This window comes from Helianthus annuus, chromosome 7, assembly GCF_002127325.2.
Source record: "Helianthus annuus cultivar XRQ/B chromosome 7, HanXRQr2.0-SUNRISE, whole genome shotgun sequence".
Lineage (NCBI taxonomy): Eukaryota > Viridiplantae > Streptophyta > Magnoliopsida > Asterales > Asteraceae > Helianthus > Helianthus annuus.
In genome coordinates, this window is record NC_035439.2 from 47520440 (window position 1) to 47547274 (window position 26835).

At 41.1% G+C, this 26835-nt stretch overlaps 1 protein-coding gene across 1 annotated transcript in view; it reads left to right on the forward strand.

Annotated features, from left to right (window-relative positions):
• The first annotated feature begins 1346 nt into the window (after positions 1 to 1346).
• The window catches only part of LOC110942474, a 33131-nt gene continuing 7642 nt past the window's right edge, over positions 1347 to 26835 (forward strand). Inside the window, exon 1 of the mRNA XM_022184250.1 lies at positions 1347 to 2066. Coding sequence (XP_022039942.1) covers positions 1347 to 2066 — 720 coding nt within the window. The remainder of the gene's footprint in view (positions 2067 to 26835) is intronic.

A 26835-nucleotide genomic window follows, 5' to 3' on the forward strand; every position in this document is an offset into this window, starting at 1 on the left:
GGTTTAAACATGATTTATGTACAAAATCGTAATTTAATTAATAATAAGTTAAGTTTTACGATATCTTGCATAACTTTAGTTTGAGACCAGAAAATGACGTCAAAATAATTTGACATGTTTGTGTATCAGTAACAAAGTTATTTATATGACCATATATTCAAAAATCTCATTTTTAAGCTATAAGGGCATAATAGTCAAAGTTAAGCATAATAACGGAAACAAGCAAATAACTCAGATTTCTAGTATGATCATGTAATATAACCTTATAGGGTTATGCTACATTAAATTACGATCATAATGGAACCTAAAATCAGTAGCAAACTAATCTAATTCGGTCCATAATCGAAAGTCAACGCATAAGTCAAACTTCGCGACTTTCGGTTGCAAACAGACCCTAAAACTGGAATTGACGGGCCGAACATGTTTACACATGTTCTAATAATTATTACCAAGTTGTTTAAGTGATAAAACGTATTTTAGAAAATTTCTAAACTCATATCACAATTATTTAAAAAACTGCCCCCTTGAGTTTTAAAAACAAGATTACGTTGACTCGTCAATTGACCAAGCAAACGTGAACAATGGCTTGACCGTTTACGGTCTAACTAAAAGTCAAAGCGTTTATCGTAAACGCTTGACTTTTCGGCTTTGTAAGCCAAATAAAATAAACTAGTCATGAAAGGACACTTACATATGGTCCTATGGACTAAACAGAACTCAAGGGAGGTGTAACACCTCGAAAATTCACGTCCTATAATGTATTGACACGTGTCATAAGTTTGAACGTATGAAAGTATACTCTATAGGGACTAAAGTTGACAAACGAAGAAAGTATGTGAATATAAGGGTTCAAAGTGTCAACAAAGGATAAATATACTTTACAGTAACCCTACAGGATGCTCATACCTTCAAACGAATAAATCATGGATCATACGAAGCTAAATATGAAAGAAAGTGAGAGATTACAAACTGCAGGGGTTAAATGTGTCAACATGTTTAATGTATACCTCTGAATGACCTTTTAGCAAACCCTAAGCTTCGATTAATTATGCTCACTAGAATAAGTGATTAAAATTTCACAAAGTTTCGATGAAGGATGAGGAAGTTATGACAATATTCGTATACGAGGGGTTAAAAGCGTCAACGTTGAAAATTATGACTTTTCGGGTAACATGAAGTGACCAAGAGCTTAACAAAGTGGGTATAAGTCATGAACCCCTTATAAGTCAATAAGAGGGGCTCAAAATGCAAGAAACAAAGCTCGATCTTCGGGGCCTGCAGATCCTGTTTCCTTTGCTCACATTGTAAAGAATACAAAGGAGAAGGTTAAAGTGAATTTTCGGGCGATGGAATCTGCCGAGAAAGTTGATGGTGCTGATGTTGTTATTCCATTGTCTTCGGTTCAACAAGTTACTGATAGGTATGCTAACACTTTGTTTGGATATTTTCTGGGTAAACGGTTGGCATTTCCTGTGGTCGATTATTTTGCGAAGAACAACTGGGCTAAATATGGTCTTTCCCGGCTCATGATGAATGCAAACGGGTTATTTTTCTTTAAGTTTACTTCTAAGGAAGGGATGAATCAAATGCTAGAGGATGGGCCTTGGCTAATCAGAAGTGTTCCCATTATTTTGAAGGAGTGGTCGCCCTCTATCAAGATGGAAAAAGAGGACATTAAAGTGGTTCCAGTTTGGGTCAAAATGCATGGTGTACCGTTAGCGGCATTTACTGAGGATGGGCTCAGCTTGGTTGCCTCTATGATTGGGATACCTAAGATTGTGGATACGTATACTGCCTCGATGTGTGCTGAATCTTGGGGAAGGAGTAGCTATGCTAGAGCGCTTATTGAAGTGCAAGCGGGGGCTGAGTTAAAAAAGAGTGTTACTGTTGCTATCCCATCAATGGATGGTAGTAGGTATTCAAAGGTGGAGGTCAAGATTGAATATGATTGGGAGCCTCTAAGGTGCTCCTCTTGTTGTGTGTTTGGTCATGATGACAGCTCGTGCCCGAAGAACCCTCAGGTTTCCTCTAGTGGAGATGCTGAAAAGAATAATGATGAATTTCAGGTTGTAGGGGCCAAGAAGAAGAAAGTGAACAACCAAGGCATCCATATGAAAAATCAGAAGCCTAAGGTAGTCTACAGGCCAGTCGTCAACCCTAAACCAAAATCGTCCTCAAAGAGTCCGATGCAGAATCAGGTTTCAACGTCTAACCCGTTTGACATTCTGAAGGATGATACTGGTAATCAGGGAGGTACCACTGTGGGTCGAGTGGAGAAGAAACCATCGAATGACAGGCAGGATTCGGATGAGGAGGTGGTTGAAGAAGTCTACAATGAAACTAGTGCATTTATGACATCGGGTACTCATCCTTTCTCTTCGAAAGCAGGGGCAAGCACCTCTTCTACCAAGTTCTCTAATGGATAGGCTTTCTGCTTTTCGTCTGAAGGGGCTGCTGTTTTGTGGCTACTTTATCTTTGATGATGGTGGTTGAGGATTTTGTTTTGTGGTTTGCATTGTTTGTCTACTAGATGTCGTGTCATGATGTATAGTAGACTAGGTTATGGGGTGTTATAGGTCTTTGGTTCTTGTTTTGTTTTACATATATGGGGCATGTCCTGTATATGAACTAGTGTGGAACACATCCTCACTACTTGTACTTATTTGCGGTTGCATTTTAATAGAATCACCGGGGTAACCCTTTACCCAAAAAAAATGCAAGAAACAAAGTGTGGTTGACCTTTCGAAGAACCAAGAGCCAAGGGTGCAAACTGAAAAACTTGTGTATCCTCACTACCACCCTCAAGCGGGCCGCGTAAGCCCAGGGAGACACTTACGCGGGCCGCCTGGCACGCCCAGATGCAGAAAATCGTTTCTGTTGCCTGTTCAGCCCATGTAAACGACATATATGGCACTTAAACACTTCCAAGAGCTGCCTAAACTAATCCTTAGGCCTTAGGGACACTTGTTAATCATCAAGGATCATGTATAGCCTTATGTGTCATGATCTTAAGCAATCAAAATCACTATAAAAAGGCCTTTGGGTGCAACTTGGTGATCATTCATTCCATCTGCTTTCTTGGAGCTTCCTGGAGCATAAGAGCAGACCCAAGCTATCTCTAATAGTTCATTAGACTTCAGTAAGTATGCTTAACCTTTCTTAGTTGAGTTTTTACTTAGTTTTAGCTTAAAAGTCAAACCGTCGTAATTAACGGTTGACTTAGCGATTAATCATTAATGGTCCAGTGATTAGTCGAATCAAAGGTAGAGTTATAAGTTGCGAATTATGTGGGCATTAAACCCTCTAAAGGGCACCCTCTGATTCCCACTCTAACTAGATCAAATGTCGGGTCAAAGTTGATTAGAAAAAGTCAACAGAATGCTAATCTTAGAATTAGCGCATAATTAACAATGTAGAAGGCATGTAACCTATTTTATCATTCATTTAACTTGGTAATAAGTATAAGAACTGGTCTAAGCTTGTTTGATCCGATGATTTTCTGTTTAGACCCGGTTTGGAATCGAAAGTCGCAAAAATTTGACTTTTGCTTTGACTTCAGTTTTGATCCGTTTTACTAGAGTTTAGAAATGCCTTAGGACTTCCTTAGGACCAGGTTACATGATAGTATAACCCTCTGTGACTGGTTCGTTGATTGTCCGAGTCGTTGCACATTTCCGTTAAATGCTTAAAAGTTGACCATAATACCCTTTTGATCATAAACGAGAATTTTGGGAATGTGAGAGAGCAAAAATCTTTGTTACTGATTTATAAACATGTTCCTAAAGTTTCATAACGGTTCGAGGTCCAGAATAGGAGTTATGCTAAATAGCACAATTAAGAAGCTTTTGTTAATTAAACGGCGCACTTAGCATAAAGCCTATCTAAAACCCAATTTCGACACCAAACCTTTTACACACTGATGTAATATAATATTTTGAGATTTTTAAATATTTTTAATTATTTTTTAACCTGCTCATAACCTAAGGTTATGGCATTGATTCGGTAAATACCGATTATACCCTTTTCAGGCATAAAATGAGTTCTACATAGTATTTTGACACAAATCCAATTGCTACTGATTTTATTTAATAAATAAAGTATTTTGAACTATGTAACCTGATCAGAAAACTCAGATTTCCTGTTTAACCCGGAAATCGCTTAAAATGGCTTTTTACGCGTATTAAACGCCTAGTATAGCTTTAAAACCATTTTGTCATATAAAGACTTATTACCTACTGATGTAATTTGTAAAAGTAAGTGGTTTTACTGATCACTTCAGACCCGAACATCAGAATTATAAATGATCTCTTTTATAATTTTTAAAATGACCAAAATACCCCTTCGGGGCTTATATTGAGATTAAACTCGTTTTGGGCATAATGGAAGATATCCTACTGATATCACAACATATTTAGGGCATATTGACTTAGGAAACCTGTAAGTGACTCTCATGATTACCCGTTACGCTTTCTGCGCGTTCGGTTCGGTTTATGTAACTAATTTACATAAATTAGCCGAAACGGGTCAAACCTTATCGTTTTTATCTCAAAATCCAGAAGGTGTTTAGTTCACCCATATTATACAAGTCTTTAAACTTGTCGGGACTAAAACACATTCTATTCCGGTCTTCGCCTAATCATGCGTTATGAACTATGAATCGTTCCTTAAAACTAACCGGTCTAAGTTACGACTTAAATAAGACCCGTTAGGAATCTAATAGGTTAATAAAACCTTCGTTCCAGATTGTGAGCCCCAGTAGAAGTACTTGCACTTGCTGATTTGAATATACGGCTGAGTATAAATTGCATTGCTAGCTCAGGTGAATACTTTTAACTTATTTTCCCTATACGGGCTTGGGATACGGTATTATAATAATACCGCTTGGTCGGGTATTGAATGTTTAGTCGTATTGTGATTAAATTATTGAGGTAACCCGCTTTAATCAGTATTGTTTGAAATAAAAGCCTTTAGGGGTTAATGACCATGTCCCGAATATCTTTGACATCATTGTATTATAAAATGGCCACGTCTTATGCACGAGGTGTAGGCATACCCCTGACAGTGCATAAGGGAAACGGTATCTCACTATCTTGTGGGCCTATACTTGTGGCGTGTCTGTTAATCTTGACTCGGTTTCTACATCGGGCCCTAAACGTACAACGAACATGTAAATATGTATACAAGATTATAATATAATTGTCCCAAGTTATAAAAGATATGTTGTGCCTGGTGCATCCAAATCAATTTTTATTAAACCTTTTCAAATGAGTCGGTTAATTGTATTTACCAGTGTAAACTGACGTATTTTCCAAAAAGGTTAAGTGACAGGTACTGAACGTAATTGGCTGGAAGCCCAGGGCGTTAATAAGGAATCTTGCAAGTTCTAGGCGTCTAAAGTCTGTTGAACAATGTTTAAGTTTTAAGATCCACCTGTGGATCCTTTACTTTCCGTTCTAATACTTGATATTACTTTATATTCGGATTGTGATACATTTATCTTTTGCTTCCGCTGTACATTTATATATTGTGTTGTTTGACTATGATGATCTCAACTACGTCACGATACTCCCCACCGGGCCCACCGGTAATACGTGGAAATATCGGGGTGTGACAGGAGGTTCCAAAATGTTCAGGATCCTCCAGAATTGATAGAAAGAGCAAGAATGGAATGAAGGTGTGAATTTCGAAATGAATTCAACACCCCTTTTATAGAGTTTAGAGGATGATTGGACGATCAATAAGTGTCTTAGGGAGTTATAGGATTAAAACAAGTGTAATTCTGGTTTTATAAACAGTAGACAAGCCCCTAGATTCAGTTAAATGGTTTAGAGATGAGAGAAGATCAAACAAGAACCTGAAAACAGCAACTTAAAACAACATGCAGCTGCTGTTTGGGCTTTGGCGGCCCGCTAACGAGACCAGCCCAGGCCTACGCGACCCGCAAACGAGACCAGTCCGGCAACAAGTTTGGCAGTTTGCTGCGTTTGGTCCTGTAGTCTTATTTTCAACTTTTAATTGTTTGTAGATCATGGAGAGTATAAACCAACAACTACAGTACTATTATGTTGTTGCTGATATGCAGCTTGGTGGCCCGAGAGAGCAGGCTCGGACTTGGGTCACGACCCGTGACAAGGGTCAGCCCAGCCAAAGAAATTATCTTTAGTTGATTGACAGATTTGGTCCCTTTAATGTTTTAGTTATTTTAGTTAGGAATGATGATCGAGTAATAAGCGATCCAACATTTTTAAGAAAACAATTTGTTGTTGCTGATATGCAGCCTAGCAGCCCACGAAGACCGGCTTAGTCAGGCACCAGTTTCATTTCTTGTCAAAAACAACCCTTCATTACATGAGCTTCTTTTATTGTATTGACACTTTTGGCACATAAGTTTCTAAATCCATCATAATATGTTAATACAGGGTACAAAACCTCTAACAGTCAACCTTAGGCACTCTCAGGAGTGCGGTGGAACATTACAGAGTTCCCGGTTCGTTTAAAAGACCACCCTAAAGTGTAGTTTCGCGTGATGACGCTTTTAACCCCTTAATTCGCGAATTCGCGCGCATTAACGCGAAACGGTATAAAAGTCTTACATGGCCAATATTAAATACTCCAGAGTGTATGAATGAACATCGCGTAATTTTTAGTTCGCTTAAATGGTCACTCAAAGGTGTAGTTATAGAAGTTTACGCTTTTGGTCCCTTTAACGCACAAACTTGTGTGTATAATCGTTTAATGGCATCAAAGCCCTATGTAGCCCACATTAGACATTCATGTAAGTATTATCAAACATTACGATGCTTCGGGTTCGTTAAAAGGTAACTCAGAGGTATAATTAAACATGTTGACGCCTTTAACCCCTTTAACTTGCAAACTTGCGCGTAACATCACTTATTGGCATAAAAGCCTTAGATGGCCAATATTAGGCATTCCTGATAGTATTCTCGAACATCATGAAGTTCTCGGTTTGTTAAAAGGTCACCCAGAGGTAAGAATTAACAAGTTGACACTTTTAACCCTTCGACGCGCAAAACTTCAAATAATTACGCAAACGGCTCCTCTCGGCCAACAAGTGGCTCATTTGCGAATACAAATACCGTGTAAGGTTATTCAGAGGCTTAGTTTAAGCATGTTGACACTTTTAGTCCTTTCGCATTCAAAGTTTTTGATTTTTCGCAAAATTAGTCCTTTATAGTCAATGTTTGACTTCACTAGGGTTTAGTACATGTATCAACACATCATTGGTCGTGATTTTACGAGGTGTTACACTATATATTGCATCCCTCGTTGACTTCTCTGTTAGTATTACCGTTTGAATGAGGGTGAATTGTCCATTTTGCCCCTGCTCTTATAATCACTTCCCAACTGAGCCATAATTTCATCCAAAGCACTTCTTAAACTTGATTACGTGAAGGTTTTCTGGGATAAAAAAACAAACAAGTCTCTAAAAAAGTAAGAAATCACCTAACTTTCCTTTTATACTTCATACTATTTTGTTTTCCCCTTTCTACTTTCTTGATTTCTTGATCTTATATGAATCTTTGATACAAGATTCCATTTTTACTCTCTTGGATTCTTGATTTTGAGTTTTTTTAGCTTATTGTTATTGGTTTGTTTATTTATTGGAAATTTGGGATGAAACTTGGGTTTACTATCATTTTTTACTAATTTGGAGTTGAGGATTGAGATCAAGATTAGGGTTCTTGTTATTCTGCTTTATCATGTTTGATTTTTAATTAGCTTTTTCCACATGGGTTTATGATGTTTGCCTAATTTGTTGACTTGGGTTATTGACTATATTGTTGTTTGTGAAATCTCGCTGCAACAAGGTTGTGACAATCCGAGTTTTCAAGGTCTCTACTTGACTTATAACTGTTCACAAAGTGTTGTTTTTATATTTATATTTGGTGTGCATTATAAGTGTGCATATGATATATGTTTTGTATTAGTGACATGCTTTGTATAATTAATAAGAACACAATGTAACCTTGGCCGAAAACACCCCTGACGAAATCCCTACCCCATGAAAACCCCCACCCACCTAACGAAAACACATGTTGAACGAAAACACCTGTTTTCGCCACCCCTCCCAACGAAAACCTTGTGTTTTCGTCGCCTTCATCGTTTTCGCCAGGAATGGGCTTTGGCCCAAGGGTGTTCGGCCGGCCCAAAGTGAGTATACGTTATAACTCTAGTATCGAATATGAACCCTAGAGCACCTCTTTAACTGTGTGACGGCAACTGCAAGCCTTTGGAGCCTTCTCTTTCCGATCAAACCATTAGTTTTCTATCTCGGTTAGTGTTTAATCCGCACGTGATTGATTGTTTGATATCACCTTTAAATGTGTAATTGAAATCATGATTCTGTGATAATAGGTAATGCCTGAATTACTGTTGGATGAGGAGTTGTTCATTATAGATTACTAGGTTATCGAATACGGTTCCGCATATTAAACGTGATCGGTTGATGACATAATGGTGAATGGATAGGTTTGATGTTTCTGTCATGAATCTTGTAGAGTAGATCGGTTGTTGTGAAGGCATTCGTTTAGGTCTCGATGCATGCCCAACTTAATGTTTGATGATCATGATAATTTGATGTTGAATGATTATGCATAACTGTTACTTGCATGGATTCCATTGATGCTGATTCGTATGATAAAAATGATGATTTAATCATGTAACTGTTAGAATGTATTTAGGGTTTTGGGAATACGTAACTGCTGTTGATGATGATATGATTAGGGGTTACCAGATGATTATGCTTAACAGTTACCTCTCCCAGATGAAAATGCAAGAACCAACGAAAACACAGGACCAGAAGAAAACACTAGGTGTTTTCGTCACACCCTAAGCTGACGAAAACCCTTGGATTTCGTCGCCTGGGGTTTTCGTCCAAAGTGATTTCGCCCAAGTGTTTTCGCCAAGAATGGGATTTCGTCACATGTGTTTTAGTCCAGTGTTCTAGACAGTAACCCTGTTAGTTATTAAACTCTGTTAGTTGTTAAACCCTGTTAAGTTGTTAACTCTGTTTAGTATGTAACTCTGTTAAGTTTATTAACTCTGTTAGTTTATTAACTCCGCTAGTTTATTAATCCAGTTAAATATGTTAATTCTGTTAAGCCTGCTAACTCTATTAAGTATGTTAATGGGTAATCATGTTAGAATAAACTGAGAAAGACATTTATGTGAAGCATGAATGGTATGAATGTGATTAACTGTTTACGTGGTACATGATGTTAACTGCCAAACACACTTTGTGACATAGATTGCATGTGAAACGTTACGAACGAAAACTGATTGTGTATACGTGCATACTATAGGACTTGACTGATTACTTGTAAGCACATAGTTTAGCATACCGAGCAAACCAATGTGAGTTCACACTTTCACAAGGCATGGGATTCCCAAGGGTTGGGAATGGGTAAAGGATTTAAACTAACACCGCGTGATATCCTAGTTTGGAACAAGTACACACCCTCTTAATTGAAGGGTGACAACATGTGATAAGGATTTAATTGGAAACTGCGTGATCTCCTGGTTTGGAACACGTACACACCCTCTATACTGAAGGGTGACAACATGGATTCTAGACCAAAACTCTATCATTAAGTCCCTCATTTTTATATCGACTTAATCGTCAGGCCAATGGCGAGCGGGTCATTAGTTAGATAGCGTTATTTAGGTTTGACAAGCCTCACACCGTGCCGCAGAGGATGGGCGTGAACTAACGGATCTGGGAACTAGTCAATGATGATAGACATTGACGTCAGGGCACCAACTTATTTTAGTCAGTGGTCGATATGGTAAACAGGTCTAGTGGTTAACATGGGGAAACCCCCACCAACTATGGATATGTTTGGGAAACAGGGTAAACTGATTAACTTACAACTTACAAATGAACTCCTGGTTTTGAAACAACTTAACAATGAACACCAACTGTGAACTCGCTCAGCTTTGTTGTTGACTCGTTGTTACATGCCTTGCAGGTCGTTAGGTACTTCTGGAGCTTGCACGGGGAGGCGTGATCGTTGTGGGATATGGACTGTTATGTCCTATGCTTAACATTTGAACTTTGAACTATGTTTTGGGTTATTTAAACATTACTATGCTTTCGCTGAATTTCTTAAACATGTTTGGTTTATTTTGAAACACCAATTATATTGGGTTTGGTTTTTAATTACTTGATTGTTATGTTCAATATGATTGGTGGCTTGATCCTGGTCAGTCACGCCTCCAAGCGGTGATACTCCGCGAGTGGATTTTGGGGGTGTGACAGATTGGTATCAGAGCCATTGGTTATAGTGAAGTTGGTTTTAAAAAGGGGAAAAGCTTTTTGATAAAGCCAGACTATAACCTGTACAGTGCTCAACGATCCACAACGACGCTTCGCTCCACGTGCAAGGCTCAACACTATAGGTGATATGATTTATGTTTATATTGCCTATTTGCTAGTTACATAGTACATTGCTCGTGGTAGGCTTGGATAAACGTAAGAACTATTGTTTAAAACACATGTGTGCTTACTCTCTTCTGTCATCGCACTTTCGCGAACCTCTCTCACTCATGTTTCCTTTGGTATGAAGATCATGGGTGGACGTGTTAACCTAACTCAAGCTCGGCTGACAGCTCTAATCAATGAATAAGTTACTGCAGCACTCGCAGCCGCTCAGGCAGGAGGTATAACCTGCCATTGCAACTTACCCTAGGATTTTAGATCCTACTCGCAGCCGCTCAGGCAGGAGGTATAACCAACACTTGTGCTTAACATTGTTTCTTCTTACACACACGACAGGTCAACATGCTCAGCCTCCTGTGTGTAATTTCAAAACTTTTATGGACGGTCGACCTACTACATTCAACGGCACTGAAGGAGCTGTAGGCCTCCTCCACTAGTTCGAGAAGCTCGAGTCTGTTTTCGAGATGTGTGAATGCCCTGAGGCTCGTAGGGTGAAGTATGCTACTGGTACTCTTGAGGGTGTAGCGCTCACGTGGTGGAACGCTCAGGTTCAAATGTTGGGGATAGTTGCTGCTAATGCCACCCCATGGAATGACTTCAAGGATTTGATTAAGTAAGAGTACTGCAACCGTGATGACATCCACAAGTTGGAAGTAGAGTTCTTCAACTTGAAGATGACGGGGACAGAAATCGAAGCGTATACGAAAAGATCTAATGAGCTGGCAATCTTGTGTCCTACTATGGTAGAGCCTCCTATCAAGCGTATCGAGCTATACCTTTAAGGGTTAGTGCCAGAAATTCAGAGTCACGTGACCTTAGCTAATCTTGGCACCATCCAGCAGATCATCCGTTTGGCTCATCGTCTCACTGATCAGGCAGTCGAGCAGAACAGGCTACCCAAGCGTATTGGTACTACTACTACTACTTCTGATGCCCCCAACGACAACAAGCGCAAATGGGATGGAGTTTCAAGCAAGGGTTCGACATCAGCTCAGTCTCAGTCTCAGCAGCGAAAGACTGATGACTACAAGAGCCCTGGTCAGCAATCTTCTGGAAGTCAAGGGCAGAGTGGGTACAAGGGGAACCACCCCAAGTGTAATCGTTGTGGTTTCCATCATAGCGGACCGTGTACTAGGGGCACTTGTCAGAGGTGTAACAAACCTGGCCATGCGGCCAAGGATTGCAGGAGTCTCTACTCTGCAAATCAGCGACGACAGAACCAGCAGCAAGCTCCACAGAATCAGCGTCAGCAGCAACAACAACAACAACAGGGTATCAACAAAGGATGCTTTCAGTGTGGTGCTGAAGGCCACTTCAAAAGAGACTGCCCCCAGATAAATCAGAGACAGAACAACAACAACAACCAGGGAAACGGAAACAACAATGGGGGAAACAATGATGGCAATGGTGCCAGGGGACGTGCGTTCGTGATTGGGCAAGGTGATGCAAGAAACGATCCCAACGTGGTGATGGGTAAGTTTCTTGTGGATGATTTCTTTGTTACTATTTTATTTGATTCGGGTGCCGATACTAATTATGTGTCCCTAAAAGTTAGTCAAATGCTTAAGCGCGTCCCAACACTTTTGAACACCAAGCACATGGTAGAACTAGCAAACGGTAAAAGTCTTGAAGCCACACACATAGTTAAGGGTTGTAATCTCATCTTAGCTGGTCAGACCTTCTCTATCGATCTTATTCCCATCGTCCTTTGTAGTTTCGACATTGTTATTGGTATGGATTGGCTATCTCAACATCGAGCAGAGATTCTTTGCAAGGAGAAGATCGTCCGTATTCCTCGTTCTGGTGAAGAACCTTTAGTGATTCATGGTGACAAGAGTGGTGCTGTGGTGGGCATCATTTCTTTTCTTAAGGCCCAAAAGTGTTTACGAAAGGGCCACACTGCTATCTAGCCCTCGTTACTGACAGCTCAACGAAAGAGAAGAAGATAGAAGATATTCCGATTGTACGCGACTTTCCTGAGGTATTTCCTGAGGAATTACCTGGTCTTCCGCCTCATCGTCAGGTTGAGTTTCAAATCGAGCTAGCTCCTGGAGCAGCGCCTATAGCTCGTGCACCTTATCGTTTAGCTCCATCAGAACTTGAAGAACTGTCCACGCAACTACAAGAACTCTTGGAAAAGGGTCTCATACGTCCTAGCTTTTCGCCTTGGGGAGCTCCAGTGTTATTTGTGAAAAAGAAAGACGGTACCTTCATAATGTGCATTGACTACCGCGAACTCAATAAGGTGACCGTGAAGAATCGCTATCCACTTCCACGCATTGATGACTTGTTTGATCAGCTGCAAGGGTCGAGCTACTACTCGAAGATTGACCTGAGGTTAGGTTACCATCAACTGAGAGTCCGAGATGAGGATATCTCTAAGACAGCGTTCAGAACTCGTTATGGGCACTACGAGTTTCTGGTTATGCCTTTTGGATTGACGAATGCACCTGCGGTATTCATGGATCTTATGAACAGAGTGTGCAAGCCTTACCTGGATAAGTTTGTTATTGTTTTTATCGACGACATCCTGATCTATTCGAAGAGTCAGGAGGAGCACGAGCATCACCTGAGACTTATTTTGGAACTCCTCCGAACAGAACAGTTGTACGCTAAGTTTTCGAAATGCGACTTTTGGCTTCGCGAAGTCCACTTTCTAGGCCACGTGGTAAACAAGGATGGGATTCATGTTGATCCATCTAAGGTAGACTCGATCAAGAACTGGCCTGCACCCCGTACACCAACGGAAATTCGCCAATTCTTGGGTTTGGCGGGCTACTACAGAAGGTTCATCAAGGACTTCTCCAAGATTGCGCAACCCCTCACCTCACTAACTCAGAAAGGCGTTACCTATCGTTGGGGTAATGCACAGGAATCAGCATTTCAGCACTTAAAGGATGGACTTTGTAGCGCAGCTATTCTCTCATTGCCAGAGGGCACAGACGATTTCGTGGTTTATTGTGACGTGTCAATACAGGGTCTGGGTTGCGTGTTGATGCAACGGGATAAGGTCATTGCTTATGCGTCGCGCCAACTCAAAGTTCACGAAAAGAATTACACTACACACGATCTGGAGCTGGGAGCTGTTGTTTTCGCACTCAAGATATGGAGAAATTACCTGTACGGTACCAAGTGCACCATTTACACCGATCACAGGAGTCTCGAGCATATCTTCAAGCAAAAGGAATTAAACATGCGACAACATCGATGGGTCGAGCTCTTGAATGATTACGAATGCGCGATCAAGTACCATCCGGGCAAAGCCAATGTTGTGGCTGACGCCGTCAGTCGAAAGGATACTACACCTAAACGTGTGCGTGCATTACAACTTACCATCCAATCTAGTCTTCCTACTCAGATACGAGATGCTCAGGTTGAAGCATTGAAGGCAGAGAACGTCAGGGCGGAGTCCCTACGTGGATCAAGGAAACGACTAGAACAAAAGGAAGACGGCGCTTACTACGTTACAGGGCGCATTTGGGTCCCACACTATGGAAACTTACGCGAGCTGGTGATGGATGAAGCACATAAGTCTCGTTATTTAGTACATCCTGGTTCGGATAAGATGTACCATGACTTGAAGACTACGTACTGGTGGCCTAGCATGAAAGCCCACATAGCAACTTAAGTTAGCAAATGTTTAACTTGTGCCAGGGTCAAGTCTGAATATCAGAAACCATCGGGCCTACTTCAACAACCAGAGATTCCGAAATGGAAATGGGAGCAAATTTCCATGGATTTCGTTACTGGCCTACCTAGATCTCAACGCAGAAATGACACTATTTGGGTGATAGTGGATCGATTAACTAAGTCTGCACACTTTTTCGCTATCAAAGAAACAGACAAGTTCTCTACTCTAGCAGACATTTACTTAAAGGAAGTGGTTTCGAGGCATGGGGTGCCAACCTCCATTATTTCCGATCGTGATGCGCGTTTTACTTCTGAATTGTGGCAAGCAATGCACAAGTCCTTTGGCTCACGTCTAGGCATGAGCACAACGTATCATCCGCAGACGGATGGACAGTCTGAACGCACCATCCAAACCCTTGAAGACATGCTTAGGGCATGTGTGATCGATTTTGGCAACGGCTGGGAAAAACATCTACCGTTAGTGGAATTTTCATATAACAACAGTTACCACACCAGTATTCAAGCCGCTCCATTTGAGGCATTGTACGGACGTAAATGTCGATCACCTCTTTGCTGGGCAGAAGTTGGTGACAACCAAATCATGGGTCCAGAACTTGTAGTGGACACAATGGAAAGGATAGCCTAGATACGACAACGAATGGCGGCAGCTCGTGACCGTCAGAAAATCTACGCTGATAAGCGCAGGAAACCACTCGAGTTCCAGGTTGGGGATCGGGTGCTACTCAAAGTCTCACCTTGGAAGGGTGTAGTTCGTTTTGGCAAACGAGGCAAACTTAACTCGCGATACGTTGGACCTTTCGAAATCATAGAGAAAATAGGCAAAGTGGCCTACAAACTAAACCTACCCGCAGAACCCAGTGGAGTTCACAACGTATTTCACGTGTCAAATCTGAAGAAGTGTCTGTCAGATGAGACCCTCATAGTTCCTTTGAAGGAGCTCACTATCGACGATCAATTGCGATTCGTCGAGGAACCAGTTGAAATCATAGACCCAGACGTTAAGGTTCTCAAGCACACCAGAATACCTCTTGTTCGAGTTCGTTGGAACTCCCGTCGTGGCCTAGAGTTCACCTGGGAACGAGAAGACCAAATGAAACTCAAGTATCCCCAGTTGTTCGGGAACAGTGCAACCACTACTGAGGCTGAAGTTACTGCGGAATTTCGGGACGAAATTCCAAACCAACGGGGGGATGATGTGACACCCCAGGAAAACTAGGAATAACACAACACAACTAGCTTCCTCAGTAACCACGTGCTAAATTTCGGGACGAAATTTCTTTCAAGTTGGGGATAATGTGACAACCCGAGTTTTCAAGGTCTCTACTTGACTTATAACTGTTCACAAAGTGTTGTTTTTATATTTATATTTGGTGTGCATTATAAGTGTGCATATGATATATGTTTTGTACTAGTGACATGCTTTGTATAATTAAAACATAATGTAACCTTGGCCGAAAACACCCCGGACGAAATCCCTACCCCACGAAAACCCCCACCCACCCAACGAAAACACTGTTGGACGAAAACACATGTTTTCGCCACCCCTCCCAACGAAAACCCTGTGTTTTCGTCTCCTTCATCGTTTTCGCCAGGAATGGACTTTGGCCCAAGGGTGTTCAGCCGGCCCAAAGTGAGTTTACGTTATAACTCTGGTATCGAATACGATAGAACACTTCGAGAACCCTAGAGCACCTCTTTAACTGTGTGACGGCAACTGCAAGCCATTGGAGCCTACTCTTTTCCGATCAAACCATTAGTTTTCTATCTCGGTTAGTGTTTAATCCGCACGTGATTGATTGTTTGATATCACCGTTAAATGTGTAATTGAAATCATGATTCTGTGATGATATGTAATGCCTGAATTAGTGTTGGATGAGGAGTTGTTCATTACAGATTACTAGGTTATCGAATACGGTTCCGCATATTAAACGTGATCGGTTGATGACATGATGGTGAATGGATAGGTTTGATGTTTCTGTCATGAATCTTGTAGAGTAGATCGGTTGTTGTGAAGGCATTCGTTTAGGTCTCGATGCATGCCCAACTTAATGTTTGATGATCATGATAATTTGATGTTGAATGATTATGCATAACTGTTACTTGAATGGATTCCATTGATGCTGATTCGTATGATAAAAATGATGATTTAATCATGTAACTGTTAGAATGTATTTAGGGTTTTGGGAATACGTAACTGCTGTTGATGATGATATGATCAGGGGTTACTAGATGATTATGCTTAACTGTTACCTCTCCCAGACGAAAACGCAAGAACCAACGAAAACATAGGACCAGACGAAAACATTAGGTGTTTTCGTCACACCCTAAGCTGACGAAAACCCTTGGATTTCGTCGCCTGGGGTTTTCGTCCAAAGTGATTTAGTCCAGTGTTCTAGACAGTAACCCTGTTAGTCATTAACCCTGTTAGTTATTAACTCTGTTAGTTGTTAAACCCTGTTAAGTTGTTAACTCTGTTTAGTATGTAACTCTGTTAAGTTTATTAACTCTGTTAGTTTATTAACTCCGCTAGTTTATTAATCCAGTTAAATATGTTAATTCTGTTAAGCCTGCTAACTCTGTTAAGTATGTTAATGGGTAATCATGTTAGAATAAACTGAGAAAGACATTTATGTGAAGCATGAATGGTATGAATGTGATTAACTATTTACGTGGTACATGATGTTAACTGCCAAACACACTTTGTGACTGTAACACCTCGAAATTTTGCGTCCTATAATGTATTGACACGTGTCATAAGTTCACACGTGGATATAGATACTAAATAAGGACTAATGTTGACAAACATTGAAAGTATGTGAATCCGAGGGTTTAAAATGTCAACGAGGGATAAATATACTATACAGTAACCCTAAATGATGCTCGTACCATCAGACGAAAGAATCATGGATCGTACGGGACGAAATGCGGAAGAAAGTGAGAGATTACAAACTACAGGGGTTAAATGTGTCAACATGTTTAAGTTATACCTCTGAGTGACCCTTTAACAAACCTGAGACTTTGTAATTGTAAATTACGCTCACTAGAATGTACAATATAAATTTCGCGAAGTAACGCTTTAAAACGAGAAAGTTATGATCGAATTCGTTAAAAAGGGTTAAAAGCGTCAAATATAGAAAATTATGACTTTTCGGGTAATAATAAATTAACCAAGGGTTAGTAAGTTGGGTAAAAGTTCCGAGGCCCTTATTCGTAAATAAACGAGGCCCAAAACGCAAAGTTACCCCTTCGAAACCCAAAGGCCAAGTGCAATAATTAAAAAGATTTGAAAATCTTGAAAAACAAGTCTCAGGCGGGCCGCGTTAAAGAATCAAAGGATCTTACGCGGGCCGCATTGTCAGTAAAGATATGGGCTCTGACGTATGGATTCAGGCGACCCGCGTAAAGGTTGCATGATCCTTAACGCGGGCCGCGTCAGTCCCCCAGATGCAGAAAAGTCGGACAGGAGCACTGTTTGCTGTTTTAACCGACTTGTGAAGCAATTATGAGAGCATCGGCGCCCCGTAAACGTCCCCTAGCACTCAGGGACACTTGGTGATCATCCAAGAACACTTGTAGCCTTAGTTGTCAATGATCTAAGGTGTGAAGTTTACTATAAAAGGCCATTTAGTGCACCATTTTTCTTCACACCTTCAAACAACTCTTCTGATCATCTCTGGAGCTCAAGCATTCTCTCTAAGCTTCACAAGTCGTGCATAGGACTCTTGTAAGTGTGTTTAACCCTTTGAGGTTTAGTTTTTGCATAGTTATAGCTTAAAAGTCAATCCGTCGTAACTAACGATTGACTTAACGGTTAATCACAAATGGTCCAGTGATTAATCGAAGTAAAGATAGTTATATGTTGGTAATCATGTGGGCTTTAAACCCCTAAAAGGGCACCCTCTGATTCCCACTCTAACTAGTCCGAATGTCGAGTCAAACTTGCTTAGAAAAAGTCAACAGAATGCTAATTTACAATTTTATGCATAATCAGTAATGTAGATGGCGTGTAACCTGTTTTGACACTCATATAACATGATAATAAGTATATTAACTAGTCTAAGCTTGTTTGATCCGACCATTTACTATTTTGACCCGGTTCGGAACCGAAAGTCGCAAAGCTTTGACTTTTGCTTTGACTTCAGTTCTGACCCGTTATGGTATGATTTAGATATGCCTTAGGACTCTCTTAGGACCAGGTTACATGATGGTATAACCCTCTGTGACCGGTTCGTTGTTTGTCCGAGTCGTTCACACATTTCCGTTAAAAGCTCAAAAGTTGACCATAACGCCCTTTTTACTTTAAAACGAGAATTTTGGACATGTGAAAGGACAATAACCTTAGTTACTGATTTCTAAGCATGTCCCTAAAATTTCACGTGAATCCGAGGTCTAGAATAGGAGTTATGCTAAATAGCGCAATTACGGAAACTTTAGTAATTAATCGGCGCAATTAGCATAAAGCCTATCTAAACCCAAATTTCGACACCAAACCTTTTACACACTGATGTAAAATAATATTTTGAGATTTTAAAGATTTTTAATTATTTTTAACCTGCACATAACCTGCGGTTATGGCATCGATTCGGTAAATACCGAATATACCCTTTTCGGACATAACTTGAGTTCTACATGGTATTTTGACCCGATTCCAGTTGCTACTGATTTAAAATAATAAATAAAGTACTTTGGACTTTATAAACTGTTCGGAAAACTCAGATTTCCTATAGAACTCGGAAACCTCTTTTATAATCTTTAAAATGACCAAAATACCTCTACGGGGCGTATATTGGATTTAAACTCATTACGGGCATTATGGAAGGTATCCTACTGATACCACAACCTCCTTAGAATATATTAACTTAGGAAACTTGTGTAGGACTCTTACGGTTATCCGTTACGCCTTTTTCGCGCACGGTTCGGTTTATGTAACTAATTTACATAAACTAGCCGAAACGGGTCAAACCTTATCGTTTTTACTTCAAAATCCAGAGTGTGGTTATATTACCCATATAAAACAAGTCTTCAAACCTGTTGGGTCCAAACCACATTCCATTCCCGGTTTTCGCCTTTCACGCGATTAAACCGTAATTATCCTTTGAAACTGACCGGTCTAAGCTAAGGCTAAATTAAAGACCCGTTAGGATTCTAATAGGTTGTTATAAACCTTCATTCCAGAATAGGAGACCAGTAAAAGATACTTGCATTTGTTTGATTGAGGTTATTACTTGCTCAGGTAATACTTTTAACTTATTTTCCGTTATACGGGCTTGGGTTACGATATATAAAAATACCGCTTGGTCGGGCAATTGACCCCAACTCATTAGTAGTTGGGTATTATCAATGTGACCCGTTTAAAAATTTGTTTTGTTGGCTTTACGCCTTTGGGAGCTTAATGACCATGTCCCGGATATCCCTGGCATCATTTTATGAAATGGCCACGACCTCGACACACGGGTGTAGGCGTACACCCGACAATGTGTCTATATTTATAAAGGTATAACCGTTGGTTTTCACGCCACGGCTTTATGCTCTGTGGCGTGTCTATTAACCTTAAACCCGGCACGACCCGGGCGACTGAACGCATAGTGAACATGTAATTCTTTTACAAGATTAAATTGATTAATTATCCCAAGTTATAAAGAGTTTGTGCCTTGTGCATTCAAATCAATTTTATTAAACATTTTACAAAAGTGTCGGTTGAATGTATTTACCAGTGTAAACTGACGTATTTTCCCCAAAAGATTAAATGCAGGATCTACACGAAATAGGCTGGCCACTCCTTAAGCATCGTTAGAGTCTCGCAAGCTTGGGATGCCATATCTGTTGAACAATATTTATATTTTTATTTTGATCCCCTGTGGATTTATTTCGACTATTCGTGATACTTGGATATTACAATCGATGGTTGAAATATAATCTATCATTATGCTTCCGTTGTGCATTTAAATATTGTGTGGTTTGACTATATTGTTGCCAACTACGTCACGGTAATCCCCCACCGGGCCCACCGGTGAAACTCGTGGAAATCGGGGTGTGACAGGTTGGTATTAGAGCCAACGTTGAGTGAATTAAACACTATCCTTATGTGTTTAATCTCAATGACACAATTGCACATACTTGAGTCTAGACAAGAACATAGGACAAATTCGAATTGTCATTCTAGTTTGTCTTTTATTGTTTATTGTGATTTAAAAATTTGTTAAGCAGGAAATATGCCACCAGTAATTAGAAGAGGAGGAAGAGGCAAAGGGCCGATCACTACTCACAATGATCACGAGGCCGGACCTTCACATATGCGAGCTCCTTCCAGCACAAGGAGTGAAGAACCTCAGAGGCATAGACGAAACCTCTTTGAGCCTGCAAGACGGTCTACCTCACATAGTTCGACACCTTCATACCGTCACTCTTTTGGACCAAATTCGGAGAATGAGCCTAGTAACCCTCAACCTTCGTTTATACCTCTCCAGCGTTCTGTTTCTCACCGTTCCTATGGCGATCCTACTCCTTTCTTCCAAGGCCAGTTCAACCCGGCTGATTATGTCCAAGAACCAATAGGTTATAACCCTTTAGGACCCGAAGATCATTTCTCCGAAGATAATGCGGTAGATATGGACGAGGACACGGATCCCATAGAACCTGCACGAGGTACTCCCAACCATCCTATCGAGATCTCTGATGGGTCATCCTTTCATGGAACACCCTATCAAGGTCTCGACAGCTACCAGGCGAGGTTTATGTGACAACCCGTATTTCGAACTCATTCTTGTGTAACGTTACGTGCTTATGTGAGCTATATTATTTGATTTAATGAATGATATATTTGTTACGTGTGTTGTGTAAATGTATGTATGTATATGAATGGCCCAAATCGCACAACACTACACATGACCGCACAAGCCCACTTGGGGGCCGTACCATTTGTACTCGGTTTAGGGGCAGCCCAAGTAAGGGTCGGCCCGCTCCTCTTAAACGTGTAAACACCCATCGTTGGGGTTTGTTCTCTCATTTGTTACAATCACCTCACACACACAAAACCCTAGCTTTCCTCTCTCTCTCTCTCTCGCTCAAACCCGACGGCCATCACCTCGAAGACTTTCTTGTTCGTTGTACGGATCACCTACTTCCAATCGGTTAGTGTGTTTATGATTGTGTTCATGATTGATTGATGTTATGATTCATATGTGTAATTGCTCATGTTCATGCAAATCGGATTGTTCTTGATGTATGTATACCGAATGATTTTAATCGGCTGTATGATTATCATGATTGATTATGTTGTTGAAAGATAGTGTTCTTGATAATCGGATCACATGTATACTTGATAATGTTCATACGATTTGGATTGCATGACCTAGAGTTAGAACCGAACACCTAGTAATCGGCTGTGATATGATATAAAACGGATGTATGTTAATGATTGTGTTTGGTGTTCATGTTATGATTAGGTTTAGGGTTCTTATGAATTGCTAGTAAATGGTTTGGTTTGATCGATCATTAGTTTGGATAGAATCTTTGATTGTGTTAATTGATGAATTGTAAGTTTGGAAACTGTTAAAAGCTTGTAACCGATTTGCTAAATTACGGGATCTCATAACTGATTTCATAAAGTTCCAATTATGCAAGTCAATCGCACAAACATGTGAGATCGTACAAGATTCACCTCAGATCGCACAAGGGATGAATCGCACGAGTACCAGTCGCACAAGAATAGTGCAACAGATTATACACATGGTACTGCTTAGCTTTGCATGATCGCACAACACCCTGTTGATCGCACAAGTTAGTGCCGATCGCACAAGGGGTTGGGCCACACACTGTTATGGAATTATGTTACACTACTGGGCCGAGCAGCCCAATCTCCAATCGTACAATCCAATCCGGATCGCACAAGGCCTTTACATGGGCCGAGTATTTTATGTTTGGACTCCTCTTATGTTGGGCTTAATTATAATTGGGCCGTGTATGCTATTGGACTACTTATGTAGTTGGGCCGGGATTTGTTGGATCGCACAACATGTTGTGAATCGCACAACATGTTGGGCCGATTTCTTTTGGGCTTATTTTAAATCGTACAAGTCGAAGTTGTTACATAACTATTAAAATGCTGCCATGTTCTATACGTGCTCGAAACGTGTTAACTTGTGTGAAACCTATACGTGCATTACTTGAAGTCAAAACCTGACTTGTGTGGTAACCCTGTTAGGACGTGGTTGACCACCCTTAGTTCAAGAACCTTTTTGTGTATCTGCCGAGCAAACCAAGGTGAGTTCACACAGCCAAGGCATGGGATTCCCGGGTTGGGAATTGGGTTGGAATATTTGAAATGGATAATTACTCGTACTTACGCAATCACTAGACTATAGACCATCGTCCTCAGGCTAGTCAGGACACTTACGTAAAACCTACGTAAACTAGTATCTTCCATTGTCTCCCGGGTCGGGAGGACACTTACGTAAAACCTACGTAAACTAATACCTACTACTGTCTTCCGGGTCGGAAGGACACTTACGTAAATCCTACGTAAACCCCACACGTACCACTGTCCTCGGGGAAGGGCACTCACGTAAATCCTACGTGACCTTGTACGTATTCCTGTTCTCGGTTTAAGAAGAACACATGGTTGCAAATAGTCTAGTAAATACAACATGGGAAGCCCCCATTAGTAAGGATACACGTGGGAATCCCCCACTAGTAATATATATGACCATGGGAAACCCCCACCATTAGTAAATACAACATGGGAAGCCCCCATTAGTAAGGATACACGTGGGAATCCCCTACTAGTAATATATATGACCATGGGAAACCCCCACCATTAGTAAATACAACATGGGAAGCCCCCACTAGATGAACTTACGCATTACTGTTATGAACTTACTTTCTGTGAACTCGCTCAACTAGTTGTTGACTCTCTGCTGCATGCCTTGTAGGACCTTAGGTATTTATGGAGCTTGCACAAGGAGGAGCGGGTCGTCGTGGACAAGGATTCGTGAATGCTTGATAAACACTTATGGCATTTCATACATTAAAACTTATGTTGGGTTTTTACGTTAATGCTTCCGCTACACTTAATTATGTTGGTTTTGATTAACACCCTTCGTATTGATGGATAACTGTTACTACTTATTTATATGTTCAATATGATTGGTGGCTTGATCCTGGTCATGTCACGCCTCCAAGCGGTGGCACTCCGCGGGTGGATTTTGGGGGTGTGACAGTTTAACCAGTGCGAGTGATACTTTACACCCTCTCACCATTCATCACCTCACCAGCAGCAGCAGCAGCAACAGGATCCTTCCGAGGATTCGCGTTTCGTGGCAGTTACGCCACTGCCTCCACTGCTACCAGTTCAACAAGCACCTCCAGATCCGCCAAGGCGTAGGAGATCAGGTGCGCGGATGTCCACCCGAGGAGGGGAATTCCACTTTAGCACCCCTCGCCACTCGAGTGCAAGTCATTTTCCACCATTTCCTGAAGAACCACAAATGGGTGAACCTTCGAGCCACCCTGAAGAGGTGAATTCTGCACCAGTTACACCACCTCCGCCACCATTTGGGTATGATAACCCGATACCTGCATACGCCAGTTCCGCAGCGTACAACCCGTTTGAGCAGCCAGCTCACATGCGCTACAACTATAATTATGCGGATGCCGACCCATACGTGGTAGCGGCCAATTACAACGCCCTCCATCCCAAAGGACCTTATGGGGATCCTTGGGGATTAGGATACGCAGCTCATGGGTATCCAGCGCCTGCTAGACCTCCGGTTCAACAACCGTTGTAGCAGCCACGTTTTTCCCCACCGGAGCAGGAAGAAATCCTTCACCGTTTAAATAGGGTAGAACGAGACTTTGAGCAAGAACGTAAGAACAATCGTGGATTCCTTAAAGGCTTAGCAAACCTGCTAAAGGGGAAGAAGAAGCGAGATCATTAGTCTTTATATGTTCTATTGTATTTCCTATTTTAATCAAGTCCCTGTGTGGACATCTATTTGTTTTAGTCCCTGCGTGGACATTTATTGTGTTAGTCCCTGCGTGGACAATTGCCTTTCAGTCCCTACGTGGACTTATCTTTTTGTCCCTGTGCGGACACCTATCCTTGTATTTGGTCCCTGCGTGGACTTGTTTTCTGTAAACCTCTGCGTAGGTATTTGTCTATTAAAAGTCCCGTTTAGGGCAGTGTGTAATCATTATTATGATTAATGGAATGTTAAGTTTATAAATTTCACTTTGTCATTTTTATACATTATTATATGAAATAAATTAAAAATCATTCCTTTTAATTAAGTCCGCCTAAATAAAGAATCTTAATGGTGAGACCTAGCCTGGTGTCGTTTTAAGACCCGGCCAAGATGGTGAGACCTGAGTAAAAGGTTCAGATTCCTGTTAACCTCTGTAAACATGTTAACATTCTTCGCAGTTGTGATTCGTTAAAATCACACGCGTCATTCTTATATAAGAATCCTTCAGAGGATTCCAAGACCTAAGTTAATGATTTATAAATCATGGGTTAAATCATCCATTGGTGATGTAGTGCCTACGGGCCATACTTATTGTCATATAAGACAAAAGACAGTTGTAGTCTATGACTCCCTGTCAGAAAAGGTAAAAGAACCCTGGTTCAAACCTTCATTCCTTGATTCTCTGAAATCCTGGCTAATAATATATAAAACGTCCTTGTGACTAGGCTTTTGTGCAACTAACAATATTGTTTGTAATTAGGATAAGTTATATTCAAATCCTAAATAAAAGTGAGTAGCAAATTAACCGAATATGGTCTATGTTTACCATGGTTAACGAATTGCCATAAAAGACAATTCCATAACAAACTCCTAAATAAAATTCTGTCATATTCCTTGTAGCAGATCAAGATCGCGATGGCTGACCCAAATGGAGTTAATAGTCAATCAAAGGAGGATGAAAATGATAACGCCCAAATTAATATAACGGGCGCAGAATTAAAAGCTTTAGTAGACGGTGCTGTTAAGGCGGCCTTAGATCGGCAGTACGAAGAGTATACCGAGTCTCGAAGCAGGACCCGATCTGCACCACACTCTAAACCAAAAACCCATTCTGAACATCACAGCAAACCACCCTCGAACCAGTCTAAACCTAAGAAGGATGACGATCGACACTCATCAAATGAGAATAGTGTCCGTCCTAAGAAGATAGTGGTCGATGATGCACCTCGCGCCAGGGGTTGCACGTATAAGTATTTCGTTTCCTGCAAACCCCGAGATTTTACAGGGGAAAAAGGCGCGGTGGATTGTATGACCTGGCTAGACGAAATGGACACCGTGGTGGACATAGTGGTTGTGCTGAGAGGGATGTGGTGAAGTTTGTATCCCAGTCATTTAAGGGTGAAGCCCTAGCGTGGTGGAGATCATTGGTTCAAGCCTCTGGGAAGGCTGTTTTGTATAGCATGTCATGGGAAGAATTTATTGCTCTCATTAAAGAAAACTACTGCCCTCAGCACGAGGTTGAGAAGATAGAATCTGATTTCCTATCGTTGGTCATGAAGAACCTGGATTGCCAGGCATATCTCACCAGTTTCAACACCCTGTCAAGGTTGGTTCCGTACCTTGTGACCTCGGAACCCAAACGGATCGCGCGTTTCATTGGGGGTTTGGCCCCAGAGATAAAGGCTAGCGTGAAGGCTTCTAGGCCTGCTACATTTAGATCCGTGGCGGACATATCTCTGTCTCTCACGCTGGATGCAGTGAGGCAGAGATCTCTGAGAAATGCAGACGGTGAGAAAAGGAAACGTGAAGATGATGATTCACGTAAGTCAAGCAAGAAGCATCGGGGGAACGTGACCATAAGAAGGGATCGGAGACCAAGAAAAATGATCGACAGTCGGGCGATAGGCCCAAGTGCAATGTTTGCAAGAAGCACCACTTCGGAAATTGCAGATTTGAACAGAAATCCCAGCCGAAAGCATGTGGGATTTGCAAGTCCTCTGAACATAGGACTCTTGAGTGTAAGAAACTCAAGGATGCAACTTGTTATAGTTGCAACGAAAAAGGGCACATCAAGACTAACTGCCCGAAGATAGTGAAGAAGGCTGATGAAGGGAAAAAGACCAATGCGAGGGTCTTTCAGATAAATGTTCAAGAGGCTATCCAGAACGACAACGTCATAACCGGTACGTTTCTTATCAATGATGTATTCGCAAGAGTGTTATTTGATTCTGGAGTAGATAAATCCTTTGTGGATGATAAGTTCTGTGAGTTGTTAAGATTGCCTGTTAAAACCTTGAATGTGAAATATGAAGTAGAACTAGCTGAAGGGACTATGGGAACAATCTCGACTGTTTTAGATGGATGTGTTATATCCATTAGGAATCACTCATTTCCTTTATCCCTGTTACCCTTTAAACTAGCTGGTTTCGACGTAGTATTGGGTATGGATTGGTTATCGCATAACCAAGCCCAAATTATGTGCAACAAGAAGCAAGTGGTAATCAAGACTTCGTCTGGAGAACCACTTACCATTCAGGGAGATACTCGACATGGATTGCCTGCACAAGTATCTATGCTAAAGGCATCCAGATGTTTGAAGAAAGGATGTGTCATTTATATGGCACAGGTGACTATCGGTGAGGAGAAACCCAATATTGAAGATATCCCAGTCATCTCTGACTATCCTGAAGTTTTCCCGGAAGAACTGCCTGGTTTGCCACCAGACAGGCAAGTGGAATTCAGTATCGACATCATTCCAGGAGC